The 22013-nt window shown below is 39.6% G+C and overlaps 2 protein-coding genes across 10 annotated transcripts in view; one reads left to right on the plus strand and one right to left on the minus strand.

Annotated features, from left to right (window-relative positions):
- The window catches only part of nalcn (sodium leak channel, non-selective), a 70261-nt gene extending 60914 nt beyond the window's left edge, over positions 1–9347 (minus strand). For 4 of the 9 annotated variants that reach the window (XM_069154285.1, XM_069154287.1, XM_069154288.1 and 1 more), the window contains exons 1-8: positions 9212–9347; positions 5028–5140; positions 4762–4823; positions 3927–4067; positions 3660–3842; positions 1301–1384; positions 1026–1165; positions 800–928 (exon numbers count right to left, since the gene is read on the minus strand). In XM_069154285.1, the coding sequence (XP_069010386.1) occupies positions 800–928; positions 1026–1165; positions 1301–1384; positions 3660–3842; positions 3927–4067; positions 4762–4803 (719 nt within the window). In that variant the 5' untranslated portion in view covers positions 4804–4823; positions 5028–5140; positions 9212–9347. The other 5 variants (XM_069154283.1, XM_069154281.1, XM_069154284.1 and 2 more) reach the window with 4 other exon arrangements.
- Positions 9348–11552: 2205 nt separating this feature from the next.
- The window catches only part of itgbl1 (integrin, beta-like 1), a 44570-nt gene continuing 34109 nt past the window's right edge, over positions 11553–22013 (plus strand). The window contains exons 1-2 of the mRNA XM_069154290.1: positions 11553–11814; positions 15753–15955. Of these exons, the coding sequence (XP_069010391.1) occupies positions 11723–11814; positions 15753–15955 (295 nt within the window). The 5' untranslated portion in view covers positions 11553–11722. The remainder of the gene's footprint in view (positions 11815–15752; positions 15956–22013) is intronic.

Raw genomic sequence — 22013 nt, forward strand, 5'->3', positions numbered from 1 at the left:
TTTAAATATTGAATAAACCTAAAACCCACAAACTATAACCATCACAATAAAGACTTGTACAAAACATATACATCATTTCCATCGTCAGGCAGTAGATCCAATTCAAGCAGTTAAACAGCGATGAGGTCAAATGCAGAAATCGTGACTTTCAGAAGAGGAGATCTTATGTTGTTCACAAATCCACAACCCATTTCTTCTAATATCCATGAGAAATTGCCTCCCCTGCTATTTTTTTCCCCAATTTCCATCAAATCCATTGTGTGTGAAAAGATAGGTGAGCTTTGACTTAGTGCCAAGGGCACATGACAGATCGAGATTAGAAACATCAGTCCACATGTGACATATGTCTAAAATACGCCGTTCGAATCATAGAGAGGGAAAGAGAGAGATTTGGGAAAAGGAGTACGTCAGAGCTATACATCAATTTCAGAATGAATGTCCCTTGGCATCTGTCAGTAAGAAGAGATGGATGGAGAAAGGCTGCACAATCTAGTGGACAGTATAATTCAGCTGTGCTCACAGCCAGCAGCTGCATATTGCCAGACATCATCTCTACTTTCTGTAGTATCTGCATAGTGGTTTCCCTTATCTGGCAGTGTATTCAAACTGGAGTGGACCAACGCATCAACTGTTCAAATGGAGTAGAAGGAATGGAAGGCATATGTGGAGTGGCGCAAAAGTAGTCTTCAAAAGGATTCTTGCCTTGACCTTTCGGGGGCTTGGTAGTTCTCAGTAGAGATACTAATGTGAGAAAAAAAAAATGCATCCAAAGTTACACTTCTTTAGACTTCCTTCTTACCCTTTCTGTGTATCATTTGTAACGCAGTGATGGTTGAATGTTCCAAACATTTGAACACCCAGAATTCCATAGAGCAAGAGGAAAAAAAGCAGGAAGATTGACACACTCCAGATCTGCTCCCCGGATCGCCTGCAAATCAGAATAATGAAAAACACATGCTTTACATGTATCTGCCTATTAATTCAAGAGACCTTATTTAAGAGAAATGCTCATGGAAGTACTGTACTTCAGAATGTTGGTGATGCGAGAGCGGGGAAGCTCAAAGCGGAAGTAGATCCTGAAGGCCCGGATCATAATAAGTGCTCGGGGGATTCTCAACATTCCCCACGGAGACATTTGATCCACGAGGTCTGCTATTTCAAAGACCTAAAGGAAAGAGACACGGATTGTTAAGACATAAAACAGACACTCCAATAAATTGCCTCATGTCAAGTTGCACAAAAAACTGCAATATACAGTGAATTGAAAAAAATATATATCATAGCAAATGTTGCAATACACCTGCAGCACTAAGGAGACCCAGATGAAAAACACCATGAATCCATCAAACATACACCAGCGATCTTTCACATAGGAGTTGTCCCCCTGTGCAGAGACAGAGAAGGAGACATCAGCAGTGAAAAGAGAGAGGACTTAAAAGAGCAGGAATATGAACATGAATTAACAAATTAAGAACCGGGTATGAACATCACCATTATCGAAGGTCATATTTTTCAAGAAATTCGATTATTTTGAAAAATTACAAAACATCTTGTGATGTTTCAAAGCTTTAATAATGCTTTACGTCTCTGAGGCTCTAAAAGAAACGAGCATTTCCGTCACCTGATAATCTGACAAAGCTTGTATTGTGACAGAAAGTCTTGGTGTGACTTGAGTAATGGCATATTCAAGAAAAACAACAAACAGAACGTGAAAGTACTCGGCCCATTTGGACTGACTGGCCACAATATTCAAGCAGCCTGTTTTTAAAACGATAAGAGAGGAAAAAAAAAAAAATTGCCCCTGAAGTGTGAACAAACTGAAATATCAGGGGGCCAGCAAACATGGGCATACTTAATTACCACTTACAGAGAGAGAGAGTGTGTAAGAAGCTTTTAGGGGTTCGGTCTTCCTCAGGATGAAAGGCTGTAAATAAGAGGGTGTGTTCCGAAACACTCTACAGATAAGGACTTGTTTGATTAGGCACACTGACAAGAACAAAAGCATGCAATTAGTTTACCACGCTGCGGGGATCTTTTCTTTTGGGCAGGAACTTGCTTGAAAATGCAACTTTCATGTGTCAATAAACTAAATTATAGATATTTTGACCATATCGACTCTAGGACACTGGGAAATTATAGAAACCTAGAAATTCCAATATGTCACTTGTGCCAAATTCATAGAAGTTAAAATTGACATCAAGTCTAGTGAGGATCATCTGAAATATAACATCACATTTCACAAAGATGGGTTTCATCTGTCTTTAAAGAAAACTAAAGTGTTTTGTGCTGTCTGACTACACAGATGACTCTAATTCAGTGTCCTCCTGTGCCTCTCTGTTTGCTATCCTTGATTTGCCAATTAAGCTGCCTGCACTTTTTTATGACAGTAATTATGGGCCTTTCATCTGCCAGCTGTCTGTTCCTCGATGATTCTACAGGACATTATCGGCCTACCTCCAATTTTAATTGTGTAGACTCATCTGAATCTACAACTCAGTGTAACTAGTAAGGTTGGGTGTAAAATGTGAGCCAGCACAAAAAAGACACACTTTCGAATATTATTCTGTGAGATGATGGACAAGTCAAAGAACACAAAAACAAAGACTCCTGGTATCTTTTATTCCCTGCAGATATTCAGAAGGAAATTTTTAATGATTTGCTGACTCCACCAATACACAACCCAACATGTGAATAGGGGAGTACTAGCTCTTATTTTTTTCCCACCTGAAGCATTTCGATTGCGTGCATACCCCCAAAGTAGAGAAATCCAATCCCCACATGTATCTGATACAGAATGTATTTAGATTTTTGCCGTTTAATTTATTGTCTATTTCCAGTTTACTCTCATCGGGTAAATAAACTTTTGTTTGTGTACTGTAAATTGAACATGATACAAGCCCATTGGCTTTCTAGCTATTACTGAGGTTTTTTTAAATATTTTTTTTATTATGGCAACAACATGTGCTCAGTCAGGTCTCTATTTGTTTAGTGGCTGACTGTATCCATTTTATATATATATATATATATATGTATATATATATATATATGTTAATATATCTTTTTAAACATGGAGAAGGGAACATTTCTAAATCAACTCTGTCTTGACAATAAGCTCTTCGGTGTCCATGCTGTGACTGAAACAATAACTTTTGACTTCTGACCGGCACATAAACATTTATCGTGCTCTTTGAATATGTTTATAAGATCAGTATGAAAGCCACAACAGGGCTCAAACTCATGATGGCATAGAAAGTGAGGCTAATCACTTCTAGACCATGTGAACTTTCTCTAAAGTTTCATCCAAATTTATTGTTAACTTCAAGAAATATTCTGCTCACAGACACGAATACAAATATGGAATGGAAAACAACACCCATACACAAAATAAAGTCATGTAAACTAGCACAACCATTTTTTGGCTGAATTTTACTCTCTAAAGTAAATATTTTTAAATCACATGTTCTTTCCTTTGTTTATGTTCTGCTGGAAGCCTTCTTTGTTGGTGATTTGTTGTTAAATTCTATTGTATTCTGACATGGAAAGCCAGAAGGCAATAAATGAAAAATAATAATAATTTGAATACTTTTTTGGCCTCAACATAAGTTTAGTGCTTTTTGTGACCTTTCTGTCAGAAATTCACACACTCAGCGAGGAGCTACCTTGATGATTCCTCTGATGTGCATCTTGGCGATCATCTCGGCGGTGTAGAGAAACATGAGCAGCGTGTCCAGCGTGAACGTCACATACTGTAGCGGAGGGTAATGTTCAAACGTCTTTGGGGTGTTCATACACACAGAGATGACGCTGATGATGGCACAGGCTCTCAGCAGGGAGTGCACCCACTGCAGGACAAAAGAAGAAATAATGAAGGAAAAGAAGAAATAATCGTATTAGCAAAACCCGGACACACGTGCGAGCGGACTCACTGGTTTGTTGATCCAGAAGATGTCAGCGCTGTCCGCAAGGGTCTCATCCGGCCCAAAGTCGGTCATGGGCTGGGCCTCGACCCGCGAGCTCTGTTTCCTCTTCAGCATGCTGGGGCTAGCCGTGCTATACAGAGAGTGGATCTGACAGAGAGAGGGAGGCGGACCACACAGTGACCAAAGATAAATGAGGAACAGGAGAACACTCTGCCTGCATCCAAGTCTGGGTAGTGGCAGTCCAACTTTTGTAACTCCAATCATGTGGATTATAATCTGAACATAGTAATTCAATGCAACCCACAGGCCACATTAACAGGAACAAATTTAAAAAATATTAATCACTTCTAAAAAATAACCTGTATAAATCCAAAGTAAACCAGTAAATATATTGTTAAAAGTCTTAAATAAACTGTGTACCAATAGTAGCTTCTTCTGGATGTAAGTACATGTAGCATTAAGCTTTACTGTGATGTGCAAAGTAAACTTCCCTGACTTGAATTGCCAGAGCAGAGGTGTGTACTTTCAAATTAAAGGTGCTGCATCGTTGAATGGCCACCGTGATACACAACGTAACACACATGGAACACAGAACGAGTGTATTTACATTGGAACAGCTCCAGGAACTTACCTTGTGAAAAGATCACACGTGATCTTCATCATATTGAACGCCGGCAGAATATGTGGTACAGTGTGATTTGGTGTTGTACCCGTGCGTGTCAACGTCTGCGTGTATGTTTGTGTGAATGTGTGTATGCAGAAAAAATAAAACTGTACAGGCCGTTTCAACATAAGAACACAAGAAGAAATGACACTCTGAATGGAGACAAAGCGCACATACCAAAGGGAAAAGTAAAGCTGAAATTGCTCCAGCACTGCACATAACATGCGATCAGGCATTCCCTGTAAATAACACACAACAGTTAGTCAACAGCATGGCTTATATGGTGTACAGTACACTACCCACATCTACAGTACGCTCATAGAGACAGGAATGCCCACCACGTCTGACATCAAGGCATATATGTGACGCACTCTGTGAGTGAGGGAGTGACCGGAGGTGTTGAAGAAGAAGAAGATGAGGTAGAAGAGGACCAGGGGACTCACTGTGAGGCTCCTCATTGGTGCGTTCATCCCCAGGTCACAGAGGGGTGGAGAGACCAACCAGAGAGAGAGACAACAGATGCAAAAAGGAGAATGTCCTAAAGGCCTGGAGGGTCCTGCGGCAGCAATCAGTGAATGGTAGCAGTCACAAGAGCAGTAAAAGAGGGGTGAGAGAACATATTTACATGTGCTGCTTGGTGCAGCTTCAGCACATATCTATGCAATTCATTCAGTTCAACAAACTTACATAAATATTGTTATTTTACCTCCAAAGGTCTATAGCCACGCTGATAGTTCTGGTTTTATTCGTCCACATTTTGAGATATGTCTAGCTACCCTCTATCTAATCATAAGTCACCCCAGCACAATGATTGTGATTTTTGAAAACATCTCTTTCCAATAATAATATCCCTTTCAAGCCACACAACACTGATAACATGTTTTTAGAAACTTTTACTTTGGTCAGATGTGGTTTCCATAAACAGTGTTAAAAGTAATGTCTATTATTCAAAATAAGAGAGACTGTCATTTTTCCATTGAGTGACCCAACGCGGCATCGGCCAAATGATCAGTCCACTGCAGGATACTGGGTCACTGACACTGTCACGTTTTGCCTCACCTAAGCCTTGTTTTGGGCATCAAAAACCACGAGGTGAGGTTTAAGACAAGCTCATGATCTCGATTAAATGTGAGATGGTCGCAATTTGGTTAGAGCTAGGGACAAAAGCTTCTTGGTTAGGGGTGGAAAAAGATAATGGATTGGGTTAAAAAGGAACATTTTACATAAGTAGCGTTGTGTGCGTCCTGTAACTTACTTAACGTACATGATGTAAGCTAAATACATTACGTTACACGACCGAAAATAAATTCACATTGACTTTTGCTTTGTCACAGACTGGAACAATGGCTGTCCAGGGGAAAGACCTGTGTTTGCTCCATCCAATTACCTCCAACCTCCTCCCTGTGCAGACTTCATCTGTCCAGTACGAGCTGGTCATACATGCGTGTGTTTTCCACGTCTAGCCCTCGACAAGGCAAATACGTGACACCAACAAGGTATCCGTTAGTGGACTAACAGCTGCATTACACAGTCGGGCGTACGGGGCGAAGTGAGCTACCAAAATGACATTCACCTCCAGTAAAGAGCTTTAGAGGGCAAAATCTCAGAGACAGATATCCCAAAACTTCAGCAGATAAAACCAGAACTTTATTCATGGCAACAAATGTGAGAGATATATATATAAGAAATGGTGTGCTTATTGATGGGGTGGGGGAGAGTTTGACATATGGGTGAAACAAGCCATCAAGAAACAACATTAAATCCATATAATTCAACAATTTGTCACAGTATCAGTATCACTGGAAAAATGAAACTGAAGAATAGATTCAGTTTTTAAATGTACAGGCTCATTTTAGAATAATAAAATCTAAAACAAAAAGCAGAAAAAGAACTGATAACCCACATGAATTGTGTCAATGCATTACAAGCACATGTACAAAGGTTTGTGGTTTAGTTGTTGTGTTCTAATCAAAGAAATGCTAGTGCTAATATCTCAAGCGTCAAATGGATTTAAAAAATATATATATATTTGCATTGACAATGAAGTCAGAGATGAATAACAATATTTCTGTTTTGTTTTTTTAAATAAAACTGTTGAACAATAAGGAGTTGCTGTCCCAATCAGCATGTTCAACAGATTGACCTGACTCTAATTTTACATCTTGACAAAAACCAGAAATGTGCAAAAACTTCTATACACTTTTTAATATAAAAAAAAAAAGATCAAATCCTTGCAACAAATTACTGAGAGAGGATGGGAATGTAGACAGAACAATGTAACTGTATCAAATTTGTTTCCTTTTATGCTCTTACCAAGAAAAGAACAGTCCAGCCTATAAACCCCATGTAGTTAGAAGCAATTTCCCAGTGTAATTGCTACACTTAACATATGCAGATGTAGATGTGAGGAAGAGTGAAAACAAAATTACAGAGTCTAAGTGCTATTATGTGGGAGTACAGTCGGCAAAGACTGCAATTACTCTCCCATTTAGAGAGAGGACATGTTCCTCACGGGCCGGATGAGATCTCTGGGCAGATTAATTGTAACTGTGAGTATTTGGTTGAGTGTGCAAACTTTCTTAGTTCAAGTTTGAATGTGTGATGTGACGGTATCTTCTTCATTACAAGAGACAAGAGGGAGTTTGGCAGATGTGGGCAGGGAGCATGTTTCTATAATTCTTTAATTCATTTCCACAGTAGGTGCACTTTATGGAGGTTTATGTAAAGTGTCAAGACATTTCCATGGCAACGGTATCAGCACTTATCAATATTTTAGATAAACAACAAGCGAAATGATCGTCTTGTGTAAAAGGTACCACCAACTTTTTAAAGCCCACATTCTCAACTCTCTTTAACCTTGTTTTCTGTAGCAGCAGGCAGATTTCTTCTGACAAAAAGCTCTGTTGAACTTACTGTAAGCTACCTGCCCAGCACCAAAAAGAATTAACAACAAGCTGGTGAACATTGGAGAATTAAGCATCTTAAGAGCCAGATCTACAATATGTCTTTCAAGAGTATGTAATTCAATTTATATTGTTCTAAGAACCCTCCAAAAAAAAGTTAATAAATTGAAGTGAATGTAATTAAGTTGAAAGCAGAAAGGTGTTTATACGCAGAACTCGTATGAGTTGGATTTCAATATTCTCATTTTTCTGTTACTATTTAGGATTCCACTCTTGCAGCCACATTTTCCAGTTTTGCGTTTAATTTTTCATCTTGACTTCTGACTTTTTGAGTTTCACTTTTAAATCTTTTCCGTTTCAGTTCTGACACAAAGCTCTCATATGGTCTCACCATGTTCACTGTCCACTTGTATAAACTGTAAACTGTTTGAAAACACATTTCTCGGGTGAACTTTAACGGGTCATTGTTGTGTTTAGAGCAAACTTTGCTATTTGGTGCTGGGCAGGTAGTGTGGGTATATTTAACCCTCTACATAATGAAGTAGATTAAAGCAATTCGAGTGAGCAGTAATAGTTAAGTGGCCAGCAATTAAAACAAAACAAAGAGCTGAGTGGTGCTGCAGAATGAGAAATATGTAATTATGATGAGTGACCCCTTTCACATTATACAATAATTTTGCCATTTTCTAAAAAGAAAATATTGATCAGAGCAGATTTTAAAATCTAAAGAAGTAGATATTACTAACTCCAATTCATCTTTAAATTATCAACTTTTACACTGAAGTCAAACATTATGATTTGTAACTGCCAATATCCCTCGGCCCTGACTGCAAGGAAAGTAAATTAACTACATATATTTGCGTCATCACGCGTTTCATTCAATCCGCTACTTGTTCTATAAATAGCAAGTTGACCTTGTCATTGATTCATTTTTATGTTTGAATATTGTTGAACTCGATGCCACTGCACTTATTCAGTTAACAGGATTTCAAAACACTGTCAGTTGTCAGTGCTGCCAGCAAATTTCACAAATATTAATATATATATGTCTGAAAACATAACTGTACAATTTTTTTTTATAAATAAGCTCGAACAAAAATCCTGATCAATTTTGATATTTGTATTAAAAACATCTGGATGAGTGAAGCTAGGTTGTTTGAAGGTTCTCTTTCTGGCCCACTGTGGTGTCACAGGCCTCACTGGGAAAATCCTAACAACCCGTTTTGGGAAGCTGCTTGCCCTCCTTAACAAGTCAGGACACGCTGGCCGTGACATATGACCGATCCCACGTCGAGTAAAATGGCTTTCACGCCACTGGATGTCAAACAGTAAACGCATATCCACATTGGGCTTGAAAGCAGAATGAATGACATCGACAAGAGCCAAGGTTACTATGGAAACGAATAGGAGCAGAGCTGCTCTATAGATATATATTAAAAAAAAAAAACAAGCTAAATACAGTTCGTCTAGAAGAAATATGGGCACGTATAGGTCCTACACGAAGCTAACTTAATGCATGACAACCTGGCCACGTGTCAGTGCTGCATATGCTCGACAATATTTGATAACGGCCTACTCCGGAGGATGACATTTTCTCCACTTCCTGGGGCACCAACAAGCTAACGCGCGCGGCAACGCCAAGCGTCAGCCGCATCCTCAAAGCCAAACAGTCAGACGTCCAAGCGACATTCACGACGAGAAAGAAAACGTATTGAATCACTTACGAAAGGAGGGTTTCCCTTATCTGCCGTGTCTAGCCCTGTCCATGATATCAGCTGTTTTTTTTTGTGTTTTTTTTTTGTCCCCGGGTGTGATGGGACCGTGTATGAGAGTGCGGGAGCGCGCAGGTAGCAATCACATCAACGGCACCAGCTCGTGCTGCGGAGGCGCGCGCGCGCGCGCCGCCGTTACCATGGTAACAGTTTAAGCTCCTCACGTTGCTGCATCACTGCCTCTCAAACGCATGTTACAGTGTTTGTCTCGATTGTCCTCACCTGTGGAATTGATACATTTTGTCTGATCACCACCTTCATTGTAACCTTCATGTTTTTTATTTGTTTTTTATTTTTATTTTTTTTCTGTTTTAATTAATTTCTTGTTTTAGTTTGATACAACTTATTAAGCATGTTTTTACAGGTCAACTCAGCACTGTGGAGTTCCCATGTGTTGAAAGGTTGCGACGTGTAGTTTTCGCAGCCGTCCACAGACAGAGTACAAAATGTGCAGACACAGATGTGATATAATATCTGAACAATTAACTCCATTTCATACGGGATGGTTTAAACACATGAAATCAATTCTGCGTGGGTTCAACTCGGAGATCACTATTTGTCAAACACATGGGCTACTTTAAAAACATAAGGAATCATTCAAATGTTTTAATAAGGGAGAATTAGCCTACATTTTATGAAGGTGAATAAAATAGTGGGGAAAATCACAACTTGTAGAAAAACCCTGCCAGTTAAAATATATTTTCCGTAGTCAATAAAATGAATCAACACTAAAATTACAGTCGCATAGTCTCTGTGAAATATGGTGAGGTTTAACGCCTTTATGAAAAGAGTACAGATTAAACCAATTGCTTATATCTTCAACCTATAAATTGATCCTTTTATTGATCAAATAGGATGAAACCACTTTTTTCATTGAAATATAAAAAAATAAAAAATAAAGTTTTGTCTATATTAACATAGAAGCTAATAATCTAGTATACCAGTGAGTGATGCTCCCTTGGTTTAAATTATTGGTTTTCAAGAACTTCCATTGAACAAATACTCTGATTCAGTCACATATTTTGGTCAAGATACTGACCATTTATAGCCTTGTAAATGGTTATACCTATTATTGAGAGTCCCCTCAACATCATGAACAACAGCAAAATTATATGATGATTATGCTGTGAAAAGTATTTGACAAACATGAACATTGTATCTTAGTATAGGGAGGAGGGCCCTTGAAAGAAAGCCACTGTAAATATTATAAATAACACCTGAGCTTTTCAGGAAACAAGTGTACCGCAAAAATGGTCAGCGATACCATGGTATTCTGCCTCAGCTTAGGCATTGCTATATTCACTGAAGAAGGAATGTTACATGTCAGTCTGCTATATTTACAAGCCAGTTTGTCCCAGACTTTGGCCCAGATTGGCTGGTAATGAATCTTTGAATGGGAAGAAATGCAATTTAAGACTTAACATAAAAATGAATTAGTCTTGTAGTAATGTTTAAAGCACACAGGCTTTTCCATTGTAATACACATCTGGCTTTTGACTTGAAGTTGGAAACACACATGTTACTAATAACATTAAATATCACTCCATTCAGTGCAAGTGTTCACTCTACAAAATCACGACTGTTTGCTGTCCTGGCTCCTAAATGGTGGAATAAGCTCCCCACCGACATCAGGACAGTGGAAACTCTGTACATCTTCCGCCGCAAACTAAAAACACACCTCTTCCAACTTTACCTTGAATAGTATAACTTTAGTAGCACTTAAAATGGCACTTACTGATAGCACTTTGTAGTTTGGCTTTCTTGAAGAAATTGTATTTTCTGGATTCCTGTTGTTCTGGGTTGTGTACCCTCATGGTTGAAATGCACTTATTGTAAGTCGTTTTGGCTAAAAGCATAAGCGAAATGAAATGTAATGTAAAAGTGTTTCAGTAGGCCATGCAGTGAGAGTGAGCCAGCATGTACAGCACTGAAATGGGATTCAGTCATTATTAATTAATTATTTCATCATTATTGATTTATTTTCATTAATGCTTTTCCTCTTCACATGTTAAAATATCTTTCAAGGAAAAAAAAGATGAGCATTGATTTGGGGGTGATTTATCATGAACAACATGAAAAGAAAAGCTCGAAAGAAAACCTACTGCACCACACAGAGATCATTTTAGAAAAGGAAGGGGGAGGGGGGGGAATGAAACAAGAAATTAGAAAAACAGTCTGCTTCTAATTACATCTCAAACTGGTGACTTAACTTTTCATTTTGGCAGGTTTCCCCACTCCGGCTCCTGCCCATGTCTGAGAGTCAAGACTAATCAAAGGCACTTGTACAGAGAGCACTGCTGGCCTCTGCAGGGATTGAGCCAGTTCAGGCCAGCCTGCTGCTCTTTCTTTCCTTCTTTTCTTTTCCCCTCTCACTCTCTCTCTTCCTGTCCTGTCAGTTTAAGGGAAGAAAGCTTGGGAAATTCCTTTAAGCTACTTTACTTCAGGTTTCTGTGGGATTTAAACATGCACACTGAGGTTTTGGTACAGTCCATGTTAGTGCCGTTGTTTCTGATCCTGCTCTCTGCCGTTGAGGACACTTTGTTACAGTCGGTGAGGTGAGTTTCCACAGAGCTTTGTGTTTTTTTTCTTGTTTATTTTCATGCAATCTCGGGAGCAAGAAGGGAGAGGGAGGTGCAGAGTTTTGCTGACAAAGACAACATTTGGAAGTACAATGTAGGACACTTTAGGGTAGCCTATGCATATAGTTTGTATTTTCTTGTGCAGTTTCTTTATGCTGGTTTATTGGCAGCTGTCATAAAGCTGCATGCCAAGTCAGAGGGTAAAAGCCTGCTTCTCTGTTTTTTTATTATCAAACGCAATTTCTCTCTTAATTTTTTTTGTAACCCAGCAGCTGATGTGTACGACCATAACAATGTTATGACAACTTTCATGGTTGTAAGTTTAGTGAAAAAATAAGCTTTAGTGACATATTGCTGCTGCCAGAGTTATGGATTTCAAAAGGTTTTGCAATAGCCATAATTAGTAGCCACAAACAAGATTAATATAAGGAGGTTAATCCAAAAACCTAATTTGTGCAAAATTTGTACTACTAGTACTGTTTTACTTCATAAAATGAGGAATGTTTAACTTAACACATGCTGCATGACTAAAAAAAAAGGTTCAACTGAGTTGGAATCAAGTGTGAAAAATCGAAGAAACAACATATAGTCAGTGGCTAGAGTTGGCTACATGAATATGGATTTTTTTTTTTTTTTTTTTTTTTTTTTTTTTTTTTTTTTTACAGTGGAGCCCCAGTTGGTCTGTAAGTACTGCCATATGATTTCAACTTAACTCAGCTGCAGAGGGGGATTTTATTCCGAGCAGGTGCACCATGCCAGTGTAGCAATTATGATATGCATGACTTACTGTAAAGTGCATATTTATTGCTGATGTTTATTTAAACATCAGCTCCTGCGACTCCAGGTGATTACCGTGTTTTCCTCTGTTTGTCCGATGCATGTACATATAAACTCTACCTTGTTCATGTGCCAGTTATGTCATCATAAAACATAAGGTGTGGAACATTGAGCAGCAAAGGTATGCTTAGTAACCTCAGTTCTGTGGGCACAGGCGAGGAGTGTTATGAAATATACATGTCCTGCCCAGCTCACTCAACATCCACAATGTAAGAACATCTTAGATTAAGGTTGCAGGGCTCCACCTGTACTATAAGGTGACATTACATTTATTATTTTTAACCCACACCTTTCCCTCCAGACAGGCTCTAGTTCAGAGGGCAACAAAAATCCCCAGGAGCAGCAACACGTTATTTTTGCATAGAGGCTACAGTAGAAACTGCAAGTCACATGATGCACCAGAGATATGTTCCCACACAAAGCCATGACAAAAAAAAACAACCATCAATAATCAAGCCTGTAAAGTTTTGTTTAGAATTTTTTTCTTGAAATGTTACAAAACTAAGCCACACAACTAAAAAAAAAATGCCTTTAAAGGTTAAAAAAAAAAAAAGAAAAAAAAAAAAAAGCATAATCGGTAAGAAAATTGCAAAACAACAATTTGGATTGGGTCCTTGCTTCTTAGATATTGAATGCCATTTCTAAGAGCAGTACTGCAACACTAAACTATGTAAAGTGGGAACTGTGACTTGTTATAAATTTACATTTTGAGCATCTTCTGCTGTGTCTAAAGTGTTTGCTGCCTTTGCTTTTCTTCCCATGGTGGTTTCTGAATTAGTAATAGAGATCACTGACAACTAGTTATTTTTTAATGCAGTTAAATAGTATACAGTAAGCTCATTTCACTGGTAGAAACCCATTAGTTTAAGTCTTATAATGGATTGTTCCCTGATCATCAGATTGTACCTCCAATTCTATCAACGTACACCATCCTGCAGGCAGACTGTGATTGTTGCTGTATCTATATATGCAGCTAAGATAACAGGCCATCTCTTTCTCACGTTAATTTTGCATCTTTTTTCACATTTGATGAAAGTAATGATTTCAGCTGCAGTGCCTGTGTCTTTCTACCGATTGAGCAATCCTTACAATTAATGCAATGCTATTTTTATTAGAAGGGAATACATTTGCAGCGCATGATTAAGGTGAGTAATAATACATAATACTGGATTTTGATTTTGTTCTCTACAAATCCATGGAAGATGATAAAAAGATGATGATGCCCCCAAAACTATACGATCTATAGTTTTTTTTCTAGACACAATAATGACTGACTTCATTGTCCTGGATGTAAAAGAACCCCTGTTGTTCTTTGGCACGAGATGAGTTATCACTATTTTTAGTACTTTAAATGAGAGGAGAGCTCAATTTAACCAATAGGGAGCACAAACTGCTCATTTACATGGCCAAGGTCAGTGTTACCGACAAAGCAGTTTGAATGAATATTCTCTGTGGGTTTAAATTGTTCCTTTGACAGAACCTGGGGACCTACAGGAAGGATTCACTGCTGGACTGACAGAGCCACAGGCAGACTCTTGCTCCCTGACCCTCAACAGGAAGCATTTTGAGGCGAGATACTTAATGCACAAGTCTCGCTGAAATATAATCAGCAGGTTAAAAAAACGACAACGGCTGCCCAATCCAGATCTGGTTTAGGCTACAACATCGGGGTAAAGCCTTAACCTCTATGATGGGGACTTTAATTGTCCTATTTGTCCTAAAAAAGTAGTAAAAAAGCGATAGCAAACCCAATGTTTTCGTCAGTCATACCTTGTGGAACTCAACCATTTAAGTTCAGTTGAAATGCCTTATTTATGAAAAAGAGACCGCTTCACTCCCTGCATACAAGTTGGGGAAGGAAGTGAGCTTGTGAAGCCTGAAATGCAAAGATCCCCACCATCATTGTCTTCCGTACCATGTTCTGGACTGCTTAACCTATCATGACAAAGTTGAATGTTGCTGAGGCTGAATCGAGGGAGGCAACGCACAGAAGAAACAATGCTGACAGCGGCAGAGCAGCTGTAGTATTGCTGAGGAAGGCTGGAGCAGGAATGTTAAAGTAAAATAGTCAAAGGTCATGCTTGACCGCAGGAAGTCATCTGAATGTCACGTTGTCATGGTAAAAGACTGAGGCTCATTCTGATTACCAGATCCATTTGAAATTCAGTGCACTGCTTTGCAGAGGAGTGTGGTCAAGCTTAAATAGGCCATTACAGCTTGAAGCCTGGGCGAAAAAAGGAACTTGTATAACCTCCTCATAACACACGGAACACACACATCCTGTATTTAATTTTAATGGGATTGTCAGGAACACTTGAGCTGCCGATTGTTTGAAATGTGTCTGCTTTTCCCAAACTGGACTGCCGGCCAATATCAAGAGAGGGCAGGACTAGATGAAGAATGTCAGACGGCATCCAAATGAAACAAATCTCAGAGAGACCCTATGGAGCAAAACTGAAGAGCTGCAACAGCTGCTACAGTGTGCTCCATGAATTTGTCCCTGTGCTCTTTGATTTGTTTGAATTATTTAACTTTGTTTTTCCAAAGCATTTGTTTTTCTTTGATATAGACACAAACAGACTGATGGTGCTCTGAGGAGTTTCATTCCCACTTTTTTTTTTTTACTTTAGAGTTTCATTCTTCCATGAAGTGAAATACCCAAAAATTGTGAAAGTGAAAGGAAGTTGAAAGTTACTTTTATGTGTCACCAAATTTGTATGTGAATGACAGTTGACAGAGAATTAGAGAACGAGGCAATGAAACTGCATGGGCTCATCTTTGAGCCAAAAACTATGAAACTATAAATGCTCACAGGGGGAAGAAATTAATGTGTTTGCTGAGTCTGTTCATTCCTGCTATAATAACAAACACACGGAGTTCTGACTACAGGCCTTTTAAATAGGCCCTTTGTGACGTTTGAAGGTAGCTGTTGCTGCCATATCGGAGCAAAGGAATTTACGCTCGGATGTGGTATTTTCTATTTCTATTTCAAACAGACACGGGTGGCAGCGCACTATACCTTTGACCTCAGAAGTTTCCGAAGCTGCAGAACAACTGACCTTCTCTCTTCTTCCCAGCCAGGTGGGTGGTGTGTGCAAGCTGTCCGCGGAGTCGTCCCTGCGCCGCTGCCGGACGCCTGATGGCAAGATCTGCAGTGGGAGGGGCAGGTGTGACTGCGGCATCTGCATCTGCGAGGCCACGGATCCCGGGAAGTTCTACGGGCCCCGCTGCAACTGCCATGACTGGGTCTGTACCACATATAATGGGAAACTTTGCAATGGTGAGTACAGTGGTAACAAAGTGATGGTTTGGTATTACAGTGAAAAGTTTGAAATGTTACATCACCGCTGGCTATTCTTTAATCCGTACTGTTGTAAAAAATATTTGACATTTGACGTGACTCTGCAGTGCAGGTACAGGGCTCCACATCTTTTACTACTTGGATACGGTTGTTAGTGATGGGTCAGTAAGTGAGACAGCAGATATCTTCACTGTGGGTTTACATCAGAGGAGTTTGGCAAATGGACTCTCCAGCTGATGTTGGGTGTGTGTTTCAGCCAGGTGCTGGAGCAATAGTAACATAACTGTGTCATTCAAAATCCTACTGCATTAGTTTAAACTTTAACAGGCTCCAATATCCCATCCATTTGATATAATTTTAAATCAAGAAATAGGTATTTTAGACTCGGAGTGGTTTGAGACTATTTTGGTTACCCTGTGTCTTTCTTTATTGGCAACTCAGAGGGGTGTAGCAGTATTGTGTCTTTGAGAGCCAACATTGCCTTGGCAGCACTTCAAAGGGTTTCACTGGTAACAGGCAGCTGGTTAGTTCATTAATGTTACCAAGGCATTAGCTTTCATTGGTACGCACGGCTTTGAACTCACCGTATTGGCTGACATTTGACAAGTTCTCGTAGAGAACACTTCAGGGTGCATCCACACTCAAAAACGAGTTGAATCATGGTTGATCAGGAACTCAACTTTACTTCACAAAGCCTATTAAGCAGCTTTGACATCATCAGAAAAGCTGTTACATCACTAAATAGAAAAGGGATATTGATTTTACACTCAGTTGCCAATTTATTAGCCAGACTTAGCTAAAACTAATGCAATCTAATACAACAGTCCTGCAATATATCTGACCTTCATCTAGGTTACAATGAGCCATTTTCCTTAAAACTAGTTAAGGCAGATTTGGTCGTATTTAAAGGCAGTAGTTTATGGAGCTTTTTTGTTAAATCTGACACAATCAATATTTATATTATTAACAATGAATAAAAGTGGTTGCATGTAACGTGAATAAGATTGCTCCTATTGATTGCTTTTCGAGCATCTTTTATCTCATGTTTTGTTTTGGTTCATTTTGGATTTATTTATTTATTTACTTCTCACTGCGCTCATCAGTGTCGTTTTCAGATGCAAGTAGCTGTTTTCAGCATAAAAAGCTCTAAAAACCTGCTGTACACTGCAGCCAGATGGCACAGACAAAGTTTGCAATGACCTGATAAACCTAAGAGAGCATTCAGAGACAGATATTTCCATCAGGAGTAGTTGGAGAGCAGAACAGATCTAAAAAGGGAGTTAATGTTGGACGAAAAACATGACTCCAAGTGAGTATTACTCTTGCTCCATTTCTGCTTGATGTCAACTTAATAATACCTCATTGCTATGTTTAAAGTTTATTCTGGTACCCCTAAAGTGTTCAAAAATGTTTTAATAGAGGCTCAAAACACTTGATTTGGACAAAACAATGTTTAGGTGTTGATTTGATTCCCACAAGGGTAGGATGTATTGCAGAGTTATTGCATTAGCTGCATTAGTTTTATCGAAATGTACCTAATGTTCTGGTAAATGAGGCAGAGCAGTAACTTCTCTAAAAGAGGTCTGCTTGCAACCTGTTACCTTGAAAGTTGTCAGAGAGGCTCGCTTCTGTATGTTGAACAAATATTTCTCATCTTTTTGTTTGTTCAGTGTCCTCTGTAGTTACCGGGCTATGAGTGTCAACGTTTAATGGAGATATGTGTGCATGCAGAACAGGTCTAATGGAGATATGTGTGCATGCAGAACGGGTCTAATGGAGATATGTGTGTGTGTTGTGTGTGTGTGTGTGTGTGTGTGTGTGTGTGTGTGTGTGTGTGTGTGTGTGTGTGTGTGTGTGTGCGCGTGTGTGTGTGTGCATGCACGTGCGGGGACGAGTGATTTATTTGGGTAGACAAGTTGGCTGCTGTGAGGAACTCATTATGGTTCAGCAGTCTGGAGCGAGGCCCTGGTTCAGCCTGATAATGGGGTTTCACTCACTGGTACACAGACTGCCAATAGAACCTAGATGCATCAGAAGAGGGATGGGGTTTCACACACACACACACACACACACACACACGCACACGCACACGCGCGCGCACACACACACACACACACACACACACACACACACACACACACACACACACACACACACACACATAAAAAGGATCAGGTTCATTCTCAAAGTGTAACACTCAACTACACATACAAATGTGTACAATCATAATGCACAATGCCACATGTTCATACAATCATATGCCCATGTGGCTATAGGGCCTTGCGATTACATTCAAAGCGTGTTAAAAAGAAGATCCCTCTATACACATACACCCACACACACACACACACACACACACACACACACACACACACACACACACACACACACACACACACACACACACACACACACAAACACCCAATGCCTATGCAGCATGCATGGTCTGCTTCCTGAGATGAGCAGCCAATTCCTCTCCCTGCGGCTCCCTTATCGCTGCCTCTCACAACTGCCCACTGATAAGATCCAATAGATTTTTCTCCTTAGGGATAAAGTGTGTGCTTTTCTTTTCCAAAAACATTAGCTTTCCTGGCATTGAGATGTTATTTTACCTTGCATTTGATTTAACACAGGCTAATTAAAACCCTCTCAATGAGAGCAACAATTCAAAGTGGATGTTTTTTCTTTTTTTTGGGGGGGGGGGGGGGGGGGGGGTATGATAGCACGTTCAAGAAGTTGATATAATTTTAAGTTATTGTTTTTTGTATAGGGATACGTAGTACACAAAAGAGGTTTGAAGTGAGTTCTCAATTCTTTTTGGAAGGAGTTTCCATTGTCTTTGGTGCACAGATGGGTTTCTGTGCAACGTCATCACAGAACTACACCAAAATTAGCAAACTGCTGCAAAGTAGCGCCTTGAATTGACAGAAAAAAAACACTCCGGGTTTTATCATGTCGCTGTTTTTTTTATACTATGGCCAATATTATGGTACACTATTCAATTTCTCAATTCAGTTTTATTTATATAGCTCCAAATCACAACATAAGTCATTGCAGGGCTTTTGGGACAGTAAGGTTCTTAAAATAATATAAAGAGGTACCCAGATTTACAATTCCTGCAACAGTTGGAAGGAAAACTCCCTCGTAACAGGAAGAAATGAGACAAAAGCAGTCTACGGGGTGGCCGGCTATCTGCCTCAACCGACTGGAGTGAGAGGAGAGCTGGGAGAGAAATGAACAACATAGAGGAACAACAAACAATACACACTGGCAAGTGTGGTGGGGCCAGTAACCGCACATCACAATCATGCAACTCCAAAGCCAGAGATTCAGAAAAAGCACGACTTGATCTGGGGAAGAACTAATACCCATTACCATGATATGTTCCATGATAAAACTGCAAATATCTTATATTCTATCAAAATAGAAGTTATTTTTAACTGACATAACATGACATATCTAGCAGTAACACCACTGGAGCAATGATGTTATTTAATACACGAGGCACTGAAACTGTCATGTGTTTTTTTTCCTCCCACACACATCCCATTTTATAGCAGAGCAACAGGATGATGACATGGTGAACATCTGTTCACCAACTGTGCAAAAACCTCCTGTCATTTCACTCCTCTGTTTGTTTTTGACTTATATGCTTCTGCTGTGTTTCTCTGACTCCCTTTTAAAATAATCTACAGCACATGATAAACACAGTGTCTGACAAGTGTTCCAGCAGAACAGTTAACACTGTTTTGACTGCTTGAAGGAATATTCAAATAAAGTTTATGTGGAAACTTTCCTGTTATCTGAGATGAAGGTCAACGTGGCAAAGTTTCCATACTCTTTCTCACACGCCTCTCCCTTTTTCCCCTTCATAGAAGAGCCAGATGAAAACTCTCTCCGTCTCACTCTCCACGTCTGTGCCGAACGGAGCAGTGCATTCTTTTGGATATATGGTTTGAACATAAAACTATTTCAACATTTTTAGTAACTACAATGTTTTGAACTAAATCCGCTTGCACCATACTTTAGCTAAATATCTTAGCTAGTGCAAGCTATAGTGCTCTCCAATCAAGAGCAATTAAATGCAATTGTACCATCACCGGCTAACATAACTTTCAAGTGTGTGTGTGTGTGTGTGTGTGTGTGTGTGTGTGTGTGTGTGTGTGTGCGTGCGTGCGTGCGTGTGTGCGTATATATATATATATATACATGAATAGTTTGTGTGGTTTAATCTCTATAGACGGATAACTTCATTTAAAAGCAGAATCTGTTGGCAACGATGTGGGTATGGGAAACACTTGAGGTTCTGTTTGTAGTCCATTTATAGTCCAAGAAGTACCAACCAATCAGGTTTGAGCAGGCTTTGGTTGCATGCAGGTAAACAATTGGTGTGGAAAGCAAAAGAGGCGGATCAAAGACTTGATGCAGCAACACTACCAGTACATAAAATGTTTGATCCAACAGGGGTCAAAAGTTCTCACCACATCTTGACGAACAACTACCATCTCCGCTGCCACTGAAGTGGATTGAGGGAGAAAGTCGAGTATATCTGCAATCCAGAACAATCTGTAACTGTGTGATTCTTGCAGACTTTATCGTACGCGTGGCCTTCTCACCCCATCTCAAAGGAGCAGTTGCAATAGAGAGGTGCAAGCATAAGAGCAAAAAGTTTCCCCCGATGGATGGCTGTTTCGGGGTTCTGTCAGAACACATTTTAACCTCTCTACCTCTGCCTCTATCGCTCAGGCTCTGGGCTTTCAGAGCCTCCGTTCTTTCCCTGGTGCTGCCCCGAGCCTCTGCGCCCTCTGTGAGAGCCACCCAAGGGGGTTTTATGACGGCAGCACATGTGAAGTCAGTTTGGCCACTGCTGTTCCACAATAAACTCCTCCAGATTCACTTTCTGTCAGTATTGCATAAGTTTATGATGTTGCTTCCAATATGGACACATTACAGACAGATGATATAAACTAATCATGGGAGAACAACTAATTATTGGATGTCTGTCCAAAGTCACCAATAGGTTTAGTGCATAATTTCTGTTGATCTCCCAGAGAAAGAGAAAAAAAAACAGCAAATAGCGAGCTGCAGTGCAATGCAGTCCTTGAGCTGTTACAGCCCATTAAATTGTTCATCGCTCTATCTTTTTTTTCAAATACATATTTTGATGTGCTCTCATTTAGATATTCTGAGCTTTGCCGGGCAGTGTGCCCATGTGGTGAGTCACCTAATGATTTCAGCGTGGGCTGCAAGGAGAAAGAGCCACTTAAGTCCGTCCAAGTCTACTGGTAAAAGGCAATTTTGATTGGGACCCATTATGACTCCCAAGACTTCTTGCTGTAGGAACAAGTGCTTTTGCGTTACAGTGATCCTGCCCACAATGGGCTCCAAAATGTCTTCAGAGGTATTCCAAAGGTATTATAAAGTCACCAGTGCTGCCAATGAATGTTGAGGTGGGGTGTTGTAAAAACTGGAAGGATGAAAGCAGGAGTTCCTTGTTCTGTGGACAGCACACACACAGAGAATGAGTTATTACCTGAAACAGGTGTCTCACACATCTTTTCCTCAGAACACAAGCTGACGTGCTGTCGTTTCATGCTCCACAACCTGCAGGGAGATGGAGGCAAGCCGGAATAATTACTCGCTGAAATGAGTATCATGTTATGGGGAACTCAATCTAAATAAACAAAGGAAGTAGGGAAATGCTATTTGGAGAGGAAACATCAAGTGCAAGTAATAAATTAGCACAGAGACAGTCTCAGGGAGTTTTTAGATTTGAAATATGTAATGTATGCCTTGCATTACAGTTTTGTAATTTAAACTGCATGAGAATTTAAAATAGCTTTCTCAAATGTAAGCGAATTGTAATTGTAATTTTATATTGGAACACTTCAAGTACATTTAACTACAAACTGAAACTATTATGTTCTATACAAACCAATTTCCCTCTCATTATTGTAGTTTATTATCTATCTAACAGACTGAAGCTGAAATTAGCTTCCTACATGAGTCACCATCCTCTCCTCATCAACAGTTAATA

This window comes from Embiotoca jacksoni, unplaced genomic scaffold, assembly GCF_022577435.1.
Source record: "Embiotoca jacksoni isolate LCO1_2020_lvr unplaced genomic scaffold, fEmbJac1.0.p SCAF_2, whole genome shotgun sequence".
NCBI classification, from domain to species: Eukaryota; Metazoa; Chordata; class Actinopteri; family Embiotocidae; genus Embiotoca; species Embiotoca jacksoni.